Source organism: Haliotis cracherodii, unplaced genomic scaffold, assembly GCF_022045235.1.
Source record: "Haliotis cracherodii isolate W230 unplaced genomic scaffold, xgHalCrac1.p SCAF_11, whole genome shotgun sequence".
Classification (NCBI taxonomy): Eukaryota; Metazoa; Mollusca; class Gastropoda; order Lepetellida; family Haliotidae; genus Haliotis; species Haliotis cracherodii.
The window spans coordinates 20121831-20146016 of record NW_027266266.1 but is presented as its reverse complement, the minus strand read 5'-3'; the positions used below and the strand labels follow the sequence as shown (position 1 = coordinate 20146016).

The window sequence follows — 24186 nt, the reverse complement described above, 5'->3', positions numbered from 1 at the left end:
ATTTAATTATGTCATAAATTCTGTAACAGGGGCGGGGGATATAGCCACGTTAGTGGCAAACTCTTGTTTTAATTGTTTTTTAATAAGCATAAAATTAGAAGTGTTTTTTCGAGGATGTTCTTATACCCGAATATACACAGAGCGTACACAGGTAGGCCTCAATCGATACGGAATGTATCGCGATATTCTGTCCACGATATGATACGTGTTACGATACTCTGTCCACGATATGATATGTACACTCTTCAAAAAAAGAAACGCACAGGTAGTATGTAGTTAATTGAACCTGACTTCACAAAAATTCCGGTATATAAATTGGATATGTTATTGGCCTGATATTCGACAAACGGTGCTTCTTGAACGGCATTGTTTTCACACTTGTTCAAAGGGGCGGTCGGGTAGCCTCGTGGTTAAAGCGTTCGCTCGTCACGCAGAAGACCCGGGTTCGATTCCCGACATGGGTACAATGTGTGAAGCCCATTTCTGGTGTCCCCCGCCGTGATATTGCTGGAATATTGCTAAAAGCGGCGTAAAACCATACTCACTCACTCACCCACTCACTCACTCACTTGTTTAAAAATGTCATGGAGGAAAACAGTAGAGCAAAATGCACGTGCAAGTTATGACATTCGTAACTCGTGGTAGTGGCTATAAAAGCCAATAATTTGTCATTCAACTGTCAACATTTTTCAAGTTCGAAAATGCCCAGACTCAGCACTGCCGATCGGAACATCGCCATAGGAGGTATCCAAACAGGGGAATCGCAGTCTTCTGTTGCACGCCATTTCAACGTCCACCATAGCACCATATGCCGCCTTTGGGACCGTTACACACAGTTCAATTCCACTGCAGACAGTCCGAGAACCGGCCGAGCAAGAGTTACCACCCCTGCACATGATCGCTACATTCGACTGTACCACCTACGTCATCGTAATGCAACAGCTACGGAGACTGCAGGACGCTTCCCTGGTTTGAGGAGGATATCGGACCAGATTGTCAGGATCCATCTTCGCGAGGCTGGAATCCGACCAAGAAGACCAGTTATCGTCCCTGTTTTGCAACACATCCATCGACAGCGACGCTTTTGTTGGTGCCATACCTTCCAGCCTCCTACATCAGGAGATCTGACTTGGTTGTGGTTCAGAGGAATTTGACAGCGAATCGCCACTTGAATCAAATTCTTCAACCTCATCTTCTTTCAATCAACAGGACAACGCACCACCGCACACAGCTCGTGTCACGGTAGACTACCTTCATAATGCCAACATCAACGGTTGCCCTGGTCGTCGAGATCTCCAGATCTCAACCCAATCGAACACCTCTGGGATGAACTCGATCGACGAGTACGTCAACGTCAGAACACGCCGCAGTCACTCCCACAACTGGCCGACGCATTACACGCAGAATGGCGCAGAATTCCGCAGACGGAATTCGTACACTTATCCAGTCAGTGCCGAGGAGATGCAGAGTCGTGATTGCTGCTCGGGACGGTCACACGAGATACTGAGTTCAGCGCAACCTTGTGGCCTTATGCCACATGACAATGAACAGGTTCCAATGCCTTTGTCCAACAACAACATGTGACTATCGAGCTCCAAAACATCATATTTATATCTATGATATTAAGTTAAATATATCGACTTTATTAGGTACAATAAATTTACTAAAAATCTACGTGTGCATTTCTTTTTTTTAAAGAGTGTATAACGAAACTCTGTCCACGATATGGTAGTGTCACGACCATAAATTGTGTACTTTTCTTTGTAAGAAACATAAAAGATTATTCCTTTTTACAAAATCTTTTTCAGAATTCAGATTTTAACAACACCAATGTACTAGACTGAATAATGATCTGCACGATTCAGTAAACCATCTTATGTGCAGATATTCAAAATACTTGGTGAAACGAAATGTACCGATGCATAAAGAAGTCTGGGTTTAATATCGTAATGTATTGATGAATGAACTAGTGTTTCAACAAAAAATGAATACCATTCTCCATTTTACCAGCTCGCTAACTACCCACGCGTATATTTAAGGATGTGAACGAGAATTGACAATGTTCCCGAATAATGTATCCGGTTGAAGCGATCGTAAAATACTCCGCGTGCAGCTTTGGGGGGTGGGGATGGGGGTCTAAGATATCAGGCACAATTCCATTCAATTACACAGTGATGCCAAAGTGGCGTTTGCCGTCTTTTTATAACTACCCATCCTGTGAGTTGGAAGGAGGATGTACAAGGATTAAACTGTTAAACTGTTATTTGTGTAAGCTACAAATTGGCGTTTGCTGATATACCAAGGGACATTAGCATGTCAAATTCGTCAAACTAACAACCAACGGATCCCGACACGGCTATGTTGGTAAATAATATTAAATATATATTCCCTTAATTATTATCTGTCAACCTTTTCAGTTGTTCCCCGTGCTAGAATAGATTCTGTCCGGGGGTGGGTGCCAAGAGCGGGAGTCATCTTCCAAACTGTCGGTCCCACTCTTAAATCCTTCACCCAACGTTTATTGTGGCATATTATCGGTAAGCCTCCCCATAAACAGCATGCAACCGTTCGTCAATATTCTTTGGTGATTGACTCTGTAGAGTAAAAACGTGTATACATGACATCTCTGTACTGAATTTTGTTGATTTCAGTCCTAAGGAGTAGTGTACCTAAGAGTCGAAGTCAGTTATCATCAAGTCACAGGACTGAGGGACGCTAAATTGTGACTGATGCCACTACAGACACAGGTCAAAGCTAATATATGTCACACGTAGGCACAACAACAACAACAACAACAACAACAACAACATCACCTGGAAATATGCCAGGCTGAAAAATTCTCATATCCCCCCGTACTTCTTGTAGTCATTTTAAACGTTGGCAGTTTAAGGTGTGGCCCGGGGGAGTGGGATGGTGTAGTGGTTAAAGCGTTTGCTTTTCACGCCGAACATCCGGGTTCCAGTATCCACATGGGTGCAATGTGACGAGCCCACGTCCTGCTGTCCCCACTGTGATATTGCTGGATAATTGCTGAAACGGCGTTAGCCGAAATTTGGGGAGTATATGTTTACCGTGTCGGGATCCGTTGGGTGTTAGTTTGGCTGATTGGACACGATTATGTCCCTTGGTTTGTCAGCACACAGGAATTCGTAGTAAGACACAAATTAGAAAATCACTTTTTGTCCTTGTAATCCTTTTTTCCCCCTCGTAAGATGTATGCATGGGTATAAAAAATGTAGACGTCAGCTTGAGCTTTTTCTGTGTAGCTGAAATACTATCCAAATCGGGTAAACCCAAATTGGGCACTCAAGATTTTTATAAGTCTCTTTCGTATGGGAGAACACTGAAGTAATTCATAAAATCCTTATATCATCCCTAGCGACAGAGAGGAGGCTTTACGGTGTAAGGGAGGTAACTCGTCTGACACTATCTGCAGGCAATGTCTATGGACCCACTTCTGCACGTGCTGCTTGACAGGTGAGTGTTCGGCGGATGTTTGTTTACACTCAAGCATTTCTAGCTTGGAATGTTAGACCGTAACTTAGGTTAACCAGAAGTGGGTCAGTCTCTAAAACATGACAGGGTGTTCAACTGAATATGACAGTCGGGCCGTAAAAGGTTAGTCATTTTATTAATTATATCTCGTTTACATAAATTAACAATAACATTGAACGAGCAGCGTTCACATTACTGTAGACGCAAGGTAGTCCCGTAGTTCAAGCGTTCGCTCGACAAGCTGGAAACCCGGGTTCAGTTCCACATACGCGCTAAGATACACCCTTGTCGTTGTTCTTTCGTGGTAATTCTGAACAGTGTTAAAATGGCGTAAAACATTATTCACTCGAAATTAAGATTGAAAGCCATGGGATGCGTGTCAGAGGCTGCTGATGTTTGATACTGATGACTTTGTGGTCCCTGGATTAAAATACAATAGCAGAAACCCCTGGTGATCCAAGACCTCCCTTTATTTGATTGAAAGTGCTTCAAAATGACCCCCTGGGAAAATAACAAAGACCTTCCATTTCTGAGCTAAAGTGGTCGCCTAGACTAACATATTTATAAGTAGTTGAGTAGGTGATGAGAGTGGAATGGGGTGAATGTTTTAATAAATATATACGCTGGGGTCTGTGAGATACTCTAGAACACAACTAGCACTGCTGGTTTTGTTTCTAATACAGTAGAGTAGTTGTCAAAATATGATTATAATTGAAAAAAATAAATTCTTTTATAAGGGACCCGTGAAGATTCGGGGGTAGAATAGGTCTTCAGCAACCCATACTTGCTGAAAAAGGCAACTATGCTTGTCGTAAAAGGCGACTAACAGGATCGGGTAGTCAGACTCGCTGACTTGGTTGATATATGTCATCGATCCCAATTGCGTGGATCGATGCTCATGATGTCAATCACTGGATTGTCTGGTCCAGACTCGCTTATGTTACAGACCGCTGTGATATAGCTGGAGTATTGCTGAGTGCGGTGTTGTACAACAAACAAACAAAAAACAAACAAAATCTTTTATAAGGAAACAACACTCCAACTTTAAAAGTATTGAAATATGGATGGCTTTTTTCTTTGCGGACTTAAAATTTGCTATCATGTACTATAATCTTGTCTGTTTTGATTCATGTTCAGCGCTAATTGACATCTGAATAATACGTGGCTAATTAAATCAGCACCGAGACAGAGAGTTGGAGTATTGTTGCCCTTTAATTAAGTGATGATGGTAGGTAAATATACATACCGTATTTGACGTAATAAGCGCCCCGCTCTAATAAGCACCCACAGCGATAAGTGCTCATATATTGGCTAGTGAAGAATCCCAATTAGCACATTGATCAATGTACACTTATTTATTCGTGTATAATACACACTCGTGAACGTGTTATATGCACCCTTAATTATGGGCAATTAAATTCTGGAAAAATACATCTGTCGTATATAAACATTTCAGGCTGTCAGCATAAACCACAAAATTTATCTTTCAGCTCTGTTTTTTCCACCAAAATAATATTCTAATAAGAGCCTCTTATTTCTAATTTTGAGAGTGCCCTGGGTGCTTATTACGATGAATACGGTACAACAATTCGAAATAGAACATTCCACTTGGATTGTGTTTCGGCGGTGGTGTACCCTTGTGTTTTATGCAGTTGCTTGTCTCACCAACGACCTGGGTGTGATTCCCCATGTAGGTACAACGTGTGAACCCGTTTTCTAGTGCCCTCGCAATGAAGTTGCTGGAATATTGCTAAAAGCAGCGTAAAACCATACTCACTCACTCTTAAAAGAATGGAGTGACCTCCTTTAGTTGTGGTTGCACGCTTCCAAGCGCTTGCCACCTTCGTAACCCTCCTGGTATAAAGAGCTCCACAAATGAGCAATTGCTGTGAGGAATTTATTTACAGTCATTGATTCACCTCTGAGGCAGACTACATCATTCAAGAAGTTTTGGACCCCCTCCGTGGTCTAGTGGTAGAGCGTCAGCCCGGAGAGCGGAAGGTCCGGGGTTTGATTCCCGGCCACGTCATACCAAAAGACGTTAAAAGATGGTACTTGTTGTTACCCTGTCTGGCGCTCGGCATTAAGGGACTAAAACAAGGACTGGTCGGCTCGGAGTCAGTATACTGTGTGTCTGAGTGGTGTATTCATGTTAAACTGTGGCATGGTATCTCAGTGAGCTAGCACTGTAAATCGGCATCAGTCCGGACTAGTACAAGCAGCCACACAAACACACACACATACTTGCACGTCGCTATATAAGTGCAATAATCTTGGACGCGATGTTAAACCCAATTTCACCTCACCTCACCTCACCTCACCTCACCTCACCTCGAGAAGTTTGGTAACAGTTTGTAGAAGGCTGCTGTGCCTTAGAGATGAGGGCAATTCCAGACTTTCTATGATCTGACTTGCATCTTATCTACTTGGCCAGTGCAGACAGGAGAGCTATCTTAAAAAAACCACGTTCTCTGCCAGCTTCCCTTTCCTAGCATTCAAGAACGAAGCACATGCTTTGTCTATACATTCACCTGTATTCAAAAATACAAAACTTTATTTCCATGTTTATAAAAGGAAGCTTTTTCATTATACAACATGGAAAAGGATATTGCTTTCAAGACAGGTAATCAACAGAAATTCTATGGAGCTGTGATGCTGTATCATAAATTTTTCTAAAATGAGGAGCAGCTTATATTTTTTATTTTTTATTTTTATACTTATGACTTTAATGTTTGAGACCATGTCCTTTCCTGCATTGCAATATGATATATAAGCTTTAATAGTTTGTGCATCCTTGATATATAGAGAATCTCACCCTCGTGTCTCTTGATATCAAATATATCAAAGAGTGTTGATGTATTTGATATCAAAAGACACGAGGGTGAGCTTTTATTTATCATCCAACACCATTCTTCCAACTTTTTCAGTTTTGGAGTAATAAGCAGTGTCTTAAGCGTAAAAAGTACTGCTAACAGCTTCAGTAACAGAGCCATAAGTGATGTCATTTGATTGTGACGTCATGGCAACCAATGACGTCACTATGGTCTACCAAGCATTGTGATGCAATTTGCTTGATCTCCGCGAAGCTTCTCTGGGAGCCAGTTTTGTATGATAAATGCAGTATATATATTTGTATTACGAGAGTGAATGTGTGAGTGAGAAGTATGTTATGTTGTATAAAACAAAATTAAGATGTAATGATAAGGTGTGATAAATGTCTCATGGGCTTTCTGCTACCCTGGGTGGAAGCCCATTTAGGTAACGGGTACTTGTTTTTATAAATAAAAGAAGAAAATGCACATTCACCTGTGATAAATTCTGGACATTCATGAGTACACTGACATTTAATATGGGGCATATTGTTATTGCTGCTAAAACATGTTTACCCACTGGTATTGCCAGTACCTACTTATAATATATTACCCACAATATAATGTGGTAATTACTCATTTTGTGTTGTCATTTAATCATTTCACACTTTAGTTCTGTAGGAACTGACTTCTGTATTCACCTTTGCATCTGGAAATCAGCTCATAACAGCATTAATCATAATTGTTTTTGTTAATGAAATTACAGTGATGTTGTTGTCTTGTTTGTTCGTTGTTTAACACCGTAGTCAAATTGACCCGTGAAGATTCCGGGGTAGAATAGGTCTTCAGCAACCCATGCTTGCCGTAAAGGGCAACTATGCTTGTTGTAAAAGGCGACTAACGGGATTGGGTGGTCAGGCTCGCTGACTAGGTTGATACATGTCATCGATCCCAATTGCGTGGATTGATGCTCATGATATTAATCACTGGATTGTCTGGTCCAGACTCGATTATTTACAGACAGCCGTCATATAGCTGGAATATTGCTGAGTGCGGTGTTAAACAACAAACCAACCAACCAACAACCGTAGTCAAATTCAGCCATACAGATCTGTGGCACTCACGTTTACAACTGGAATATAAACAATGGCATCACCGAATAAAATTTTATTGGTACTGTCATACTGTATTAAAAATCTAAAGAACAACCTACAGGTATAAGATATTCTCTGTATTTCGTCCATGAATAAAAAAACATAAAAATACAAATGGAGATTATCCGATTAACTGCTGACAATTATCAATTTGAACTGCTGCTTGTCACAGCACAGACTAAGGATGCCTCTGTCCAGATCAATGTCAGGCTTACTTGAGCATTTGTCATTTTGCTTGTGTCGCTTGAAACAGAATCGGTTCTCTACCTGTACATTATCTGTGTATATTTCTCACAAACAATCTGAGGTGTAATGATATGGTGGGGTCGCAATACAATATTTATTCCGATACTATGGTGCAATATGATTCATATCCCAATACTGTTCATAAGTTGATATCCTTTTTGCAGGTGAATCACAAGAATGAGTCAATCTGTTTCAACAAACTGATCTTTCCATCAGCCAGCCTCTACAGGTCAATTATGGTTTGATGCTCTTTGTTTTGTAGAGGAACTGATATTTGGTTAGGAAGTGTAGCAGGGCGTGGAGTCATCCCACAGATGACATCCTTACCTTGTCAGCTTGCTTACGGGGTTAACCTCTTTGGTCATGTAGACAATTAAGGCGTCCGACCTCGGATCAGAAGGTCCGTGGTTCAAATCCCATCACGGGACTCGGAGATTTTATGGCCGCTACAGAAGCAAAAGTTATTTTCAAATGCTCATAGTGATATCCTTTCAGACTAAATGTAAGTAAAATCAGACCTGAAATGCCCATCAATCTTAATATTAGCTCATATTCATGTTTTCTGTACCTGAAGAGTGGATCTTGGCCATGTAACACATCTCAACAGTTGAATTTCTGCACTTTTCAAACTCTCTGACCATCGCAGGTCACTCACTCGCAGTAAAAACAAATACTCAAGGGAGCATCTGTTGTATCAGAATGGTGCAAAACAGTCAGTGCAGCTTCAGTCACAGAAATTAAACAAGTTAAAGTCAAATAATATTCCAGACAATTAGTACACATGGTGCAAAATGCCTCTGTACATATTTTAGATGAAAAAAACATTTTGCAAATATTATGATTACATTATGGAGAATGCTAACACATCATAATTACAATCATAATGTTATTACTTATTCTTCAAAGCCTATAAATGCCATCTCATTGGCATAATTATGTTTACAAGACTCAGTCTACATCAATGATATATGCATAATGAGATTTACAGTATTTGTATAACTATACAAGGAGTAATCACATTGCTGTCTGGTATCATAACATTATGCAACACGATAAATGAAATACTGCTCTCTCTTTAGATGGATCTATTAGCTCGATCATATAGCAGATAATAAATCAGGTGCAACCTAGCTCTTAGTTAACATCATATATTATTTCAAACATAATCTTTTACTGAGAATTGTACATACTTTTGTTTTTATCTGTTATTAAGGCCTTTGATCTGTAAAATATCAGTTACACATTTTTCTACTTAAGTGTTGCCATCAAAAGTGATGGACAAATGTGTTTTGTTAGAAAAAAATCATAACAGATTTGTTGCCTGTTGTCGAAAATATTACCCTTGATACTGGGAGACCTCAACTTTTTGCAGGTGTATAAACAAAGTCATGTGTCAGTGGTTGTTTTTATGACTCTAATCATAGCTGATTCTTGTGTGTGTGCCTCCAATTAGTAATACCCCATGTGTCATACCAATTAAAGTCATAAGAGCCAACTAATGGGATCAGGTGGTCAGGCTCGTTGACTTGATTGATGCATGTCATCAATCCCAATTGCATGGATCGATGCTCATGATGTCACTCACTGGATTGTCTGGTCCAGACTTGATTATTTAGACTGCCATCATATAACTGGAATATTGTTGAGTGCTGCATTAAACAACAAACAAACATACCAATTAAACCAAGCACAGGTGGCCCTGTTGTCTAAGGTGCCATAATTCTCTGTGCAGAGTTGCATCCCTTGGGCACACCCAAACCGATGATTGTGTGTTCAAATCCTGGTTCACCCCGATTATGTGTTGAGTTTTGTCAGCACCATGCCCGTGCTCGTGGGTTTCGCCAAAGTGGTAAACATCTAAGACCTGCATCTCTTTGGGCTTTCCTCATACATGAAGCTGACACGCTGTGATATAACTGGAATACTGTGAAAAATCGGCGTTAAGCCCAACCCACTCACTCACCCATTAAACTACAAGTTCAAGGTTGACTGACTGCTTTATCCTATGGATGCTTTGTTTGTTTGTTGTTTACACTGCACTTAGCAATATTCCAGCGGCCTGTAAATAATTAAGCAATAATGACAATAATGAGCAACGATCCACGACGGTTGAGGTACAACATGCATGCAACCAAATCACTGAGTCTTGCCACCAGATTAATTAAGTCCTCTCTTCAACCAGCATGGGTTGCAGGGGGCCAGTTGTGTCCCAGAATGGCTACAGGGGGCCAGTTGTGTCCCAGATTGGCCACAGGGGGCCAGTTGTGTCCTGGAATGGCCACAGGGGGCCAGTTGTATCCCAGAATGGCCACAGGGGACTAATTGTATCCCAGAATGGCCACGGGGGACCAGTTGTATCCCGGAATCCCCAACAGGGGACCAATTGTATCCCGGAATCCCGACAGGGGTCCAATTGTATCCCAGAATCCCCACAGGAGACCAATTGTATCCCAGAATCCCCACAGGAGACCAATTTTATCCCAGAATGGCCACAGGGTACCAATTGTATCCCAGAATGGCCACAGGGGACCAGTTGTATCCCGGAATCCCCACAGGGGACCAATTGTATCCCAGAATGGCCACAGGAAAACCAAATTGTATCCCAGAATGGCCACAAGGGACCAATTGTATCCCAGAATGGCCACAGGGGACCAATTGTATCCTGGAATCCCCACAGGGGACCAATTGTATCCCAGAATCCCCACAGGAGACCAATTGTATCCCAGAATGGCCACAGGGGACCAATTGTATCCCAGAATGGCCACAGGGGACCAATTGTATCCTGGAATCCCCACAGGGGACCAATTGTATCCCAGAATGGCCACAGGGAACCAATTGTATCCCAGAATGGCCACAGGGGACCAATTGTATCCCGGAATGGCCACAGGGGTCCAATTGTATCCCAGAATCCCCACAGGAGACCAATTGTATCCCAGAATGGCCACAGGGGACCAATTGTATCCCATAATGGCCACAGGGGACCAATTGTATCCTGGAATCCCCACAGGGGACCAATTGTATCCCAGAATGGCCACATGGAACCAATTGTATCCCAGAATGGCCACAGGGAACCAATTGTATCCCAGAATGGCCACAGGGGACCAATTGTATCCCAGAATGGCCACAGGGGACCAATTGTATCCCAGACTATCCACAGGGGACCAATTGTATCCCGGACTATCCACAGGGGACCAATTGTATCCCAGAATGGCCACAGGGGACCAATTGTATCCCAGAATGGCCACAGGGGACCAATTGTATCCCAGAATGGCCACAGGGTCAATGCATGCTGCCAAGGAGGAGAAGTTTTTGTTAAAGCGTAATTGTTGTAGACTGCCAGTAAATAGATGTACCACAGAAACCTTTTAGCGCCATTTCCTTTTTTTGTTTTTTCCTATACTACACTATGTTGAAGTTTCAAGATGCTGAATTTCAAGACTCACGACTACATGTTCACAATTTGCCATAACCAGTGTAATAAACTCACAAAACATGTGCACTATATAAATGTATTCACATTTCGCTCATTATCTTGAAGTTTTTGAGTTGGTATCCCGAAATTTCAAGATAATATGTTGAAATTTCAAGTTAATATCTTAAAATGTCTTAAATTTTCAAGAAAAATATCAATACAAATTTCCCTAAAAGGCTTCCATAATATACTGTAGTGTTACGGGTATAGATCCATAGCGGGGGCATGGGTGGCCCAGTCGTCTAAGGCGCCGCGTTTTGCTGTGCAGAGTTGCCTCCCTTGGGCACACCAGGAACCTATGATTGTGGGTTCGAATCCCGGTTCACCCCGATTATGCAGCATCAGCAGCATTTCACCGAAGTGGTAAACATCTGAGACCTGCTTCACTTCGGGCTTTCCTCCCACATTAAGCTGACACGCCGTGATATTACTGGAATACTGTTAAAAGCAGCGTTAAACCCAACTCACTCACTCACTATAGATCCCTAGCATCTGTCTGAGTCATTTATTAAAAGTTTAAGAGTTGGCTATCTCCCACGAGTGGTGCCATCTCCGTCATAAAATATATCCTATAGCAAAATAATTGCTGTGTCAACCAGGACGGAACAATTATTACAATTATTACACAGATAATATCTCTCTTACACCATTAATGTCATGGAATAGTTGCTAGCAATTAATAATATGGTGATTGTATGTTATATCCGGTAAATTTAATACTGGATAATAAGAAAATATTTATAAATATATAATTACATCGCGATGTGTGTTGCCATGTTTCATGATGAAATAATGTCATATATGTACTCCAATCAAACATGCATGCTTCCTTTCTCATTCTGTAATTGTGATCAGATGTCTTTGTCAATCAGCCAGCTTTATTATTAGTGACAATGCAGTAATGAGTGCTGTTCCGTGACCGTCACAACAAGCTGTAGGGCCATTCTGTGTAGGGGGGGCATGGGTGGCCCGGTTGTCTAAGGCGCCGTGATTCGCTGTGCAGAGTGCGTCTCTTAGGCACGCCAGAAACCTATGATTGTGGGTTCGAATCCCAGTTCGCCCCGATTATGTTTCTAGGTTTGTCAGCACCATACCCGTGCTCGTGGGTTTCACCGAAGTGGTAAACGTCTGAGACCTGCATCACTTTGGGCTTTCCTCCCACATTAAGCTAACACGCTGTGATATAACTGGAATACTGTTAAAAGCGATGTTTAACCTAACTCACTCACCCATTCTGTGTAGGGGTTGGGTTGGAAGGTGTGTGTGTTTACAATGGCAACTTTAAATGTGCGAGTTATTTCAACAATAAAGTATGAATAGTTTCTATATATATTCATTGATGCAAACCTAATATGGCCTAATAAAGCTGAAATTAACAAAAATTGTGCCAATATGAAATGTTTTTATTTTGAAGAGTATCAATTTTTATACTCGTCGCTATGTGCCAGATGACACCAAAAGTAAAGTAAGAACTAATGGACATGTTATTAAGTGTTGTATGTAAATACTATAATGATTATGGCCCGGAAGCCCTCTGGTGCATGATATTAATTAGATTTATTTCAAATTATTAAGTAAAAAAAGAGCCAAAAACTTTCCAAAACCATGCTTCATGTGGTCGGGTGTTATCACAGTTTTTACCATCCAGCGAGAAAATGGCAGTTGCTACCTATCAACATCTGGTTTTGCAGGACAGCGATTACCTCCTGTGGTATTGAATATTTGCTGCACAAATATTTAAAAGATTCTTCAAAATTGAATTTCAAAGAAAATAGTTCTGAAAAAATGATCTCTAGAAATACATAATATTTATTGACATTGTAATGATGGTGCTTATCAATAACAGTTTGAAAATGCAATGAAAAGTCTATTTTTTACAAATTAACAAAATATTTCCGTTTGATTTTTTAAAATCCTTATGAAAATATCAGCAATGTTTTCAGTTAGTGATTGTAAACTGTTCAAGGGAGGCTACTCTGATCGTCTTCATTTAACCTTCCTGTAAGAACAGATCAAGTGGCATGTTACCTTGTGTGTGGTAAAACATGGATGACAAAGAAAAGCTATTTCTGTATTGTCAGCCAAATTTGAAGTATGTTTCTTATCCAACATGTCAAGGTATTGCAGTATTATCTATGCGCTTTCTTTAAAAAAACTTTTGGAAAGTAGGGGTGAAACGATACATCGATGCAGCGGTGCTTCGTGTGTTTTCATGTGACAATTCCATACACGATATGTTTCTTATCCAACATGTCAAGATATTGCAGTATTATCTATGCGCTTTCTTTAAATAACTTCTGGAAAGTAGGGGTGAAACGATACATCGTGAGGTTTCATGTGACAATTCCATACACGATACATGTTTGTTGTATCAATACAACAAACATGCCTGGGTGCATGCATGTGTCTGTTTCTGTGTCTGTGGATCAGTACAGAGGGTCCAGTTTCACAAAAACAACTTACCTCTAAGACTGTCATAAATGTATGTTAAAATATGGGAGGTAAACATAATAGTCTTAGTGGTAACATCACTTTCGTGGAACGGGTACCTCAGTAGGCAGAGCGTAGAACTGAGTAGACAGTTGAGGGCAGATTTGATTGGACAACATCAAACATAGCATCCATTGCAGTATCCAGGCAAAGCAAATAGGGGATTATGTTTTTTGTGAAGTAAAGAGGCTCTTGCCAAACTTAACATCAGCTGATCGTCAATCGTTGTAATTTTTATCTCCAAACACAAACTTTTGGGGTATAGACATGTCTCCAATATTATTTACGTTTGTAAATCAACAATGCTACACTTGCAAACGTATAACCAGATATTGTAAACAATTTTATCACATTTGGTGATTAAAAGAACTGAGCCTGCTTCTTGAACCAGTAGTGGAGCCAGGTTGTTGGTCCAGAGGACCTCAAGTCTGTCGTACAGATGCTAGAACATATATTTTTAATAAAACATCCCTCCCCATGACATTATCATACTCTGGTCATCTCAAGAAGACCCGTGAAAATCCGGGTCAGAATGGGCCTTCAGCAACCCATGCTTGTCGTAGAAGGCGACTATGCTTATCGTAAGAGGCGACTAACGGGATTGGGTGGTCAGGCTCGCTGACTTGGTTGATGCATGTCATCGTATCTCAACTGCGTGGATCGATGCTCATGATGTCAATCACTGGATTGTCTGGTCCAGACTCGATTATGTACAAACCGCCGTCATATAGCAGGAATATTGCTGAGTGCGGCGTCAGACAACACAACGAACTGACCATCTCTAGAAGCTTTAAGTTCAGCTCCAGGAGAAGCACTTGTAAGTAGGAAAACTTGAACTTTCCTTTGTCGAATTATTTTCATTTACATGACTATATTTCAGGGACTATATGTCTAAGGGACCACTTTGGCTCAAAAATGGAGATTCTTTGTTATTTTTTTTTTGTAGCAGAGCATTTGATGTACTTAAATAACAACTTCAATAAAATAGAATAAAATAGCCTTTTTTAAAATATTTCAAAAATTTAATGCAAGCTCTCACATTGATCCAGGAGCCAAGAAGAAGAAACCTCATTGACCCATGCATAGTTTGATGCTTCACACAACATGGTTTACAAATCTGCCAACCATGTAAGGTTGAAATAACAATAAAATCTTTAAAAAACACTATATTTTTCTGTTGCATGGATTGCAAACTTGAGAATTGATCTCCCAAAATGCACAGTATGTAAACTACAAGACTGACAAGCTTGGCTAAACCAACATGGCGCACACTGAACAATATTCAGAAAACTTTTTGAAAAACAGAAACAAATATGAAATGTTATTTTTATTTTTACAACTTCCGACCGGGAATTGAAAATGTTTGCTGAATATGGAATAATAATGAACTTTGAAAAGTTGGAAAGGTTTCCACCCGTAACCCCTGCTTCAAATCTTTCCTGGGTAACAGCCACCTAACCCTAACCCTGACCCTAACCCTAACCCTGACCCTAACCCTAAGACCGCCTCCGGAAGGTCCGGGGTTCAATCCCCGGCCGCGTCTTACCAAAAGACGTTAAAAGATGGTACTTGCTGTTACCCTGTCTGGTGCTCGGCATTAAGGGGCTAAAACAAGGACTGGTCGGCTCAGAGTCAGTATACTGTGTCTGAGTGGGGTATTCATGTTAAACTGCGGCATGGTATCTCAGTGAGCTAGCACTATAAATCGGCATCAGTCCGGATCAGTACAAGCAGCCACACAAACACACACACGTACATGCACGTCGCTATATAAGTGCAATAATCTTGGACGCGATGTTAAACCCCATCTCACCTCACCTCACCTCACCTCACCTCACCTCACCTCACCTCACCTTAACCCTAACCCTAACCCTAACCTTAACCTACCCGTGAAGATTCCGGGACAGAATAGGTCTTCAGCAACCCATGCTTTCCGTAAAAGGTGACTATGCTTGTCGTTAAAGGCAACTAACGGGATCGGGTGGTCAGACTCGCTGACTTGGTTGATGCTTGTCATCGATCCCAATTGCGTGGATCGATGCTCATGATATTAATCACTGGATTGTCTGGTCCAGACTCGATTATTTACAGACTGCCATCATATAGCTGGAGTATTACTGAGTGTGGCGTTAACCCTAACCCTAACCCTAACCCTATGTATATGATATCTTTAGTAATTCTAGGCATGTGTTATGATTTAAAAAAAAATTAGGCAGGGATTACGGGCTGAAGTTTCACTGAAAAAGTTAACATTCATCCCCAGTATTGTCGTATGAAGGTAGCTAAGCACCGAGGTATACTTTATCTGTCATTGATTCACTTCTCTCTGTTTAAATCACTGTATAGACCTGGTACGTGTGGCTCATGAATATTGCATCATACATGGTCATCTGTTTTTAAATCTTCCTGGCTTGCTTTGAAGAAAAACAAGACATTTTATCGGCTACCCCATTCATTCCTTCTGACACATGTAACAGTCAAAACACTGTCTCAGCATTTCATGTCCACTCCAATATAGAAAATTGTTGTTGATTGTAGGTTCCAAGATATGCACTTCGTATCATTGCACGTTTCAGCAGCCGTAACCCAAGGAGAGAAACAATGCCAGATTATAGGAACTCATATATACACTGTATATTATAGATTTGTTTGAGTGCAGATTGTATGATGTTATTTTTTATCAGCATTATCCCGATGTCTGGAGGTGCCTTGTCCTTGGAGATATGATTTTTTAAAGTACATATTGGTATAGTAATGGTTTATTCATGACAAAAAATCTCAGCATTTTATGAGTTTGGTATGAAAATAATTTCAAATGACTCTTCTTTGTCACTGTGTATTCAAATCTTAAAAGATAACATCAGTTGAAGGAAAAGACAATTTAATTTTTGTTATGGTGCATTGTTCTGTCTGCTGTGTTATTTCTGGGTCCAGTAGTGTTTGGCTTGTGAAGTTTGATTTTATAAATTATTCATGTCTTTTAATCAGAATGGAAATTTATGATATATGTTATACATTGAAGTACACAAGGGGAATGTCATAGGACAAAATAATTGGAAGATGAAATGTTGCTATTTGAGTAAATCATAATCAATAATGTAGTATCAATATGATGAAAACGTATGTGAGCATGCACAGACAGACAGACTGACAGTCAGACACGCTTGGTCATTATGACGCCTTGTCTGTTCTAAAGGGGTCAAGGGGGCACGGGTGGCCCAGTCGTCTTGGGCTCGGCAAATACCTATGTTTGTGGGTTCGAATCCCGGTTTGCCCCGAATATGTTTCTAGGTTTGTCGGCACCATACCTGTGCTTGTTTCACCGAAGTGGTAAACGTCTGAGGCCTGCATCACTTCGGGCTTTCCTCCCACATTCAGTTGACACGCCGCGATATAACTGTATTACTGTTAAAAGCGGCGTAAAAGCAAACTCACTCACTCACTCAATAATGTCATATCAATATGATGAAAACGAAAGTGAGCATGCACAGACAGTCAGACATGCCTTGTCATATTAGAAATATCAAATAGATACTTTAATTCAAACAATGTTATAACATGCTACAGGTGGCAGTTAAGGCCTTTATTTGATGTTATTAATGTTTACCTATATTGATAATATTCTGACAGTATTGTCATTTTTTTTTATTATGACAGAGTAAATGACAATATGTGTAAAATATTTATATTTGACTAAACAACAATATTGTGTAAATCATATAATAGCAGACTAAATGACAATTTTGTGTTAATTAATTATAATGACGGACTAAATGACAGTATTGTGTAATATGTATAATGACAATCTAAATGACAATATTGTGTAAATAATGTATGAAAGACTGAAGACAATGTTGTGTAAATTATATATAATGACAGTCTGAATGACTTGTGTTTGATTGTGTATCCCGAGACCCAGCACCAATAGCTGTACAATCACTACATTGCTAACTGCAGGATAAAACCACTCTCAGGGACATACCCACAATTCCAAACTAACTGCCCTTGTCAGGCAAATTGGGAAAAATCATGATATTTTTCAAAATTGGATTTTTTTTATATTCTTATTTTCATAAAATCTGAGAAATTGGGAAAATTGTAAGTCAATGTGGGAATTTTTACTGTCATTTGCTGCAGAATTGGGGTCAAAATTCAGTCTCTGAGTAGGTCTAGATAAATCCCTGAACGCTCCTTCACCACAGACGTCTAATTGGGTAATTGAGTATTTTTCTTTGACAGAAAGGGCGGTCGGGTAGCCTAGTGGTTAAAGCGTTCACTCGTCACGCCGAAGACCCGGGTTCGATTCCCGACATGGGTACAATGTGTGAAGCCCATTTCTGGTGTCCCCCACCGTGATATTGCTGGAATATTGCTAAAAGCGGCGTAAAACCCTACTCACTCACTCACTCAATCACTCACTCACTCTTTGACAGAAATGAATGTTTGTTTATACTGTGCAGATGGTACTTACCATCATGTACCTGCTTCACAGTAATAAGTGCCCCAGGCTCTTAGAAAGTTGACACTTGCCATGAATAGCTGCAGAATTGCTGAGGCAGCGTTGAACAGTAATCATTCAATTAGAAAGACAACAAATCGGAGGTGGATATAAACACTATACGTGGTGAGTTACATTAGTGAGCAATCTTATTTTAAATGTCACTGTTGCAGTGCAGAGTTGTGTTCTTGGGAACACCATAAACCTATAATCGTGTGTTTAAATCCTGGTTCATCCAGGGTTATGTTACTGGGTTTGTCAGCACCATACCATGCTTGTGGGTTTAACCAAAGTGGTAAACATCTTAGACCTGCATCATTTCGGGCTTTCCTCCAACATCAAGCTGACACGCCGTGATATAACTGGAATGCTGTTCAAAGCAGCGTTAAACCAAATTCACTCACTCTAACATCACTGAAACTGAAACTTTTTTGATTTTTGATAAAATAGTTACTAGGTAGTTGGAACTTCTACACTGCAGAGTTTTTTGTAAAAAATCTGCAAGAAAATATGGACTGCCTTGTAAAATTACTGGTCAAAGTATGGGCCTTATAACGATTACAACGATTGTACTTAACGATTGTACTTACAGACTGGTGTACGAGTTGGTCAGGGGCGCTAACTGGTCCAAGGCGCTAAATATGTAAAATACTCTATATCTGTCACCGCTAACTGATTCTTCAGAATTCAGAAATAGAATATTGAAATTCACATAACATTTTCTATGTGCATTTCAACCTTTCCATGTTTATCTATAAAATAGCCTTTAACGTCATTAATCAAAGTGAGTGAGTGATTGTCACTGTATGCAGCATCACTTGGCAGATATTTCACATCCATTAAACCTAAACAATACATCCAAAATATGTTAAAAAATGTGGCAAAATATGTTCACAACAATCTGTTCTGTTAGTTTTTATTTTAGAATAAATGTCTTCCTTTATGTATTTTTACCTGGTATGTGAAGAATGGAGAATTCTTTTTACGTCAGTTTAACTTTTCAACCTTTTCTATAAAAAAACAAAATACAAGTAAAACAAAATTATTAGCAGCAGGGGAGACAACTCTTGTAGGCTTGATGAAACAGAAGGCTCCCTGCAGTAGCCAGACCCTTTAAGAGAGCACCATTCAGGTTTGTGCCAAGAGTATGGTTGTAGCTTAGGTGATTATTGAAAGCGTGTCTTGCGGCAATGAAGTTCAACAAATGCCATTTTGTTAACACATTTCTTTAGGGTAACTTGTGCCCCTTGCACATAGCAACTCTCCTTTATGCTGTGGCAGTTTAAATAATGGCTACCGGTGAAACCAAGGGACTAAATATTATCTTGACTCAGTTCGTCACGTGACGTGTGTCGGTCAATATCATCGGCCAGCATCAAGCCTGGTAACATGTTTAAATCAATTTATATGCTTAATTTAATGTATTTTTTCACGAGTTCATCTGGTTTTGATATGAACAGTAAAATACTTGTATCAGATGAAATAGAAATAAAAAAGAAAAATGCAAATTGATTTTGAAAAAAATGGTTTTAGGTTTCTGAAAAAAATGGATATCTGAAATAGTAAATTGAAAGATTTTTTCTGAAGACAAAGATAAAAGTAATTTAAGATTTTGCAAAAAGTTAATGTAATTCTTCCAGTGCATGGCTGTTTTTGCATTAGCATTAGCAAGGTCTATCTAGGTCAAATTGTTTTATTGCATTTTGAGGAAATTTGAACTATTTGAAGTTGGTTACTGATTTTTAAAAATCAGATTATATTGTTTACATCAATCTGGAAATATTTGATTAATAATCCGAATCATATGATTTTGGCGAAAGCTTAAGGAAAAACTATAATATTGCCTTGGTTCATTTGATCTAGATGATAAAGATAAAAGTGAAACATGTCTTTGAAAACCCAATGATTTGGCTTAACTTGTCAGTGAGTGCATCTCTTTGATGATGGTGTATCATCATATGCGTGCATTGCCTCAGATGTGAGGTGTTAGCTGGGTTATGAGGGGGGTGAGGACAGTGGGTGATGGGGGCGGGGATGAGGAGTGCATGTAGATGTGGGGTTTGGGTGTGGATGTGGAAGTAGATGTGGGTCCAGATGTAGATGTTTGTATGGGTGTAGATGTGGAAGTGGGTGTGAGTGTGGAAGTGGGTGTGAGTGTGAGTGTGGAAGTGGGTGTGAGTGTGGAAGTGGGTGTGAGTGTGAGTGTGGAAGTGAGTGTGAGTGTGGAAGTGGATGTGAGTGTGAGTGTGGAAGTGGGTGTGAGTGTGGAAGTGGATGTGAGTGTGGGTGTGAGTGTGGAAGTGGGTGTGAGTGTGGAAGTGGGTGTGAGTGTGGAAGTGGGTGTGAGTGTGAGTGTGGAAGTGGGTGTGAGTGTGGAAGTGGGTGTGAGTGTGGGTGTGAGTGTGGAAGTGGGTGTGAGTGTGGAAGTGGGTGTGAGTGTGGGTGTGGGTGTGAGTGTGGAAGTGAGTGTGAGTGTGGAAGTGGGTGTGAGTGTGGAAGTGGATGTGAGTGTGAGTGTGGAAGTGGATGTGAGTGTGGAAGTGAGTGTGAGTGTGGAAGTGGGTGTGAGTGTGGAAGTGAGTGTGAGTGTGGAAGTGGGTGTGAGTGTGGAAGTGGGTGTGAGTGTGAGTGTGGAAGTGGATGTGAGTGTGGAAGTGAGTGTGAGTGTGGAAGTGGCTGTGAGTGTGGAAGTGAGTGTGAGTGTGGAAGTGAGTGTGAGTGTGGAAGTGGGTGTGAGTGTGAGTGTGGAAGTGGGTGTGAGTGTGGAAGTGGGTGTGAGTGTGGAAGTGAGTGTGGGTGTGAGTGTGGAAGTGGGTGTGAGTGTGGAAGTGGGTGTGAGTGTGGAAGTGGGTGTGAGTGTGGAAGTGGATGTGAGTGTGGAAGTGGATGTATGTGTGGAAGTGGTTGTGACTGTGGAAGTGGATGTGAGTGTGGAAGTGGGTGTGAATGTGGAAGTGGGTGTGGATGTGAGTGTGGAAGTGGATGTGAGTGTGGAAGTGGATGTGAGTGTGGAAGTGGATGTATGTGTGGAAGTGGTTGTGACTGTGGAAGTGGATGTGACTGTGGAAGTGGATGTGACTGTGGAAGTGGATGTGACTGTGGAAGTGGGTGTGAGTGTGGAAGTGGATGTGAGTGTGGAAGTGGGTGTGAGTGTGGAAGTGGATGTGAGTGTGGAAGTGGGTGTGACTGTGGAAGTGGATGTGAGTGTGGAAGTGGGTGTGACTGTGGAAGTGGATGTCGGGGTGGAAGTAGGTGTGAGTGTGGAAGTTGATGTACGTGTGGAAGAGGGTGTGGAAGTGGATGTAGGTGTGGATGTAGGTGTGGAAGTGGATGTACGTGTGGAAGTGGATGTACGTGTGGAAGTGGATGTAGGTGTGGAAGTGGATGTAGGTGTGGAAGAGGGTGTGGAAGTGGATGTAGGTGTGGAAGTGGATGTACCTGTGGAAGTGGATGTATGTGTGGAAGTGGATGTAGGTGTGGATGTAGGTGTGGAAGAGGGTGTGGAAGTGGATGTAGGTGTGGAAGTGGATGTACGTGTGGAAGAGGCGGTGGAAGTGGATGTACGTGTGGATGTGGATGTAGGCGTGAAAATGGATGTAGGTGTGGAAGTGGAAGTGAGTTTGGAAGTGGATGTAGGTGTGGAAGTGGATGTAGGTGTGGAAGTGAATGTAGGTGTGGAAATGGATGTAGGTGTGGAAGTGGAAGTGAGTTTGGAAGTGGATGCAGGTGTGGAAGTGGATGTAGGTGTGGAAATGGATGTAGGTGTGGAAGTGGAAGTGAGTTTGGAAGTGGATGTAGGTGTGGAAGTGGATGTAGGTGTGGAAATGGATGTAGGTGTGGAAGTGGTTGTGAGTTTGGAAGTGGATGTAGGTGTGGAAGTGGATGTAGGTGTGGAAGTGGATGTAGGTGTGGAAGTGGATGTAGGTGTGGAAGTTGATGCAGGTGTGGAAGTGGGTGTGGGTATGGAAGTGGGTGTAGGTGTGGATGTGTTGTTGTTTGAGGTAGAAGATGTCATTATGGAATACACTGATAATATCTGTTATTGCACGATAAACACCCTGCCATGTCGAGTTCCTGAGACAAGGCCTCCTCTTGGGATAATGGCTTACTCTAATGAAGTGATGTATATCAGAAGGTTGAGTGTCAGTAAGTTTGATGGCTGTAATGGGCACTCAACAGAAGTTAGCAACGTGTGCTAACTGCCGCTCCGAGACAGAACAGGTTCCTGGTTACTTCAACTGTGTATGAACCGAGGACCCTTACAATGTGTGAGCAGCTGATTGTGTCATTGTGCCCATCTTACAATGTGTGAGCAGCTGATTGTGTCATTGTGCCCATCTTACAATGTGTGAGCAGCTGATTGTGTCATTGTGCCCATCTTACAATGTGTGAGCAGCTGATTGTGTCATTGTGCCCATCTTACAATGTGTGAGCAGCTGATTGTGTCATTGTGCCCATCTTACAATGTGTGACCAGCTGATTGTGTCATTGTGCCCATCTTACAATGTGTGAGCAGCGGATTGTGTCATTGTGCCCATCTTACAATGTGTGACCAGCTGATTGTGTCATTGTGCCCATCTTACAATGTGTGAGCAGCTGATTGTGTCATTGTGCCCATCTGCCCTAATAATGTGTGAGCAGCTGATTGTGTCATTGTGCCCATCTTACAATGTGTGAGCAGCTGATTGTGTCGTTGTGCCCATCTTACAATGTGTGAGCAGCTGATTGTGTCGTTGTGCCCATCTTACAATGTGTGAGCAGCTGATTGTGTCATTGTGCCCATCTTACAATGTGTGAGCAGCTGATTGTGTCATTGTGCCCATCTTACAATGTGTGAGCAGCTGATTGTGTCATTGTACCCATCTTACAATGTGTGAGCAGCTGATTGTGTCATTGTACCCATCTGCCCTAATAATGTGTGACCAGCTGATTGTGTCATTGTGCACATCTTACAATGTGTGAGCAGCTGATTGTGTCATTGTGCCCATCTTACAATGTGTGACCAGCTGATTGTGTCATTGTGCCCATCTTACAATGTGTGACCAGCTGATTGTGTCATTGTGCCCATCTGCCCTAATAATGTGTGACTAGCTGATTGTGTCATTGTGCCCATCTTACAATATGTGACCAGCTGATTGTGTCATTGTGCCCATCTTACAATGTGTGACCAGCTGATTGTGTCATTGTGCCCATCTTACAATGTGTGAGCAGCTGATTGTGTCATTGTGCCCATCTTACAATGTGTGACCAGCTGATTGTGTCATTGTGCCCATCTTACAATATGTGACCAGCTGATTGTGTCATTGTGCCCATCTGCCCTAATAATGTGTGACTAGCTGATTGTGTCATTGTGCCCATCTTACAATGTGTGACCAGCTGATTGTGTCATTGTGCCCATCTTACAATGTGTGAGCAGCTGATTGTGTCATTGTGCCCATCTTACAATGTGTGAGCAGCTGATTGTGTCATTGTACCTATCTTAGAATGTGTGACCAGCTGATTGTGTCATTGTGCCCATCTGCCCTTACAATGTGTGACCAGCTGATTGTGTCATTGTGCCCATCTTACAATGCGTGGCCAACTGATTGTGTCATTGTGCCCATCTTACAATGTGTGACCAGCTGATTGTGTCATTGTGCCCATCTTACAATATGTGACCAACTCATTGTGTCATTGTGCCCATCTTACAATGCGTGGCCAACTGATTGTTTCATTGTGCCCATCTTACAATATGTGACCAACTGATTGTGTCATTGTGCCCATCTACCCTTACAATGTGTGACCAGCTGATTGTGTCATTGTGCCTATCTGCCCTTACTGGTGGCCAGCTGATTGTGTCATTGTGCCCATCTTACAATGCGTGGCCAGCTGATTGTGTCATTGTGCCTATCTTACAATGTATGACCAACTGATTGTGTCATTGTACCCATCTACCCTTACAATGTGTGACCAACTGATTGTGTCATTGTGCCCATCTACCCTTACAATGTGTGACCAACTGATTTTGTCATTGTGCCTATC

At 41.3% G+C, this 24186-nt stretch overlaps 1 protein-coding gene across 1 annotated transcript; it reads right to left on the bottom strand.

Annotated features, from left to right (window-relative positions):
- Positions 1-5301: 5301 nt before the first annotated feature.
- Positions 5302-22180, bottom strand: LOC139454924 (mucin-2-like). Its single transcript, XM_071236523.1, has 2 exons — positions 21077-22180; positions 5302-5349 (listed from the first exon to the last, which is right to left on the bottom strand). Exons 1-2 carry the CDS (start codon positions 22178-22180, stop codon positions 5302-5304), a joined length of 1152 nt encoding a protein of 383 aa, XP_071092624.1.
- Between the last annotated feature and the right edge of the window lie 2006 nt (positions 22181-24186).

Excerpts from the sequence above, each read along its gene's own strand:
- LOC139454924 (XM_071236523.1), bottom strand. The coding sequence starts at position 22,180 with ATGACATCTTCTACCTCAAACAACAACACATCCACACCTACACCCACT. Across the intron at positions 5,350-21,076 it reads CACTCACATCCACTTCCACA|GAGGGTTACGAAGGTGGCAA; the intron begins GTCACAACCACT and ends TCTTTATACCAG.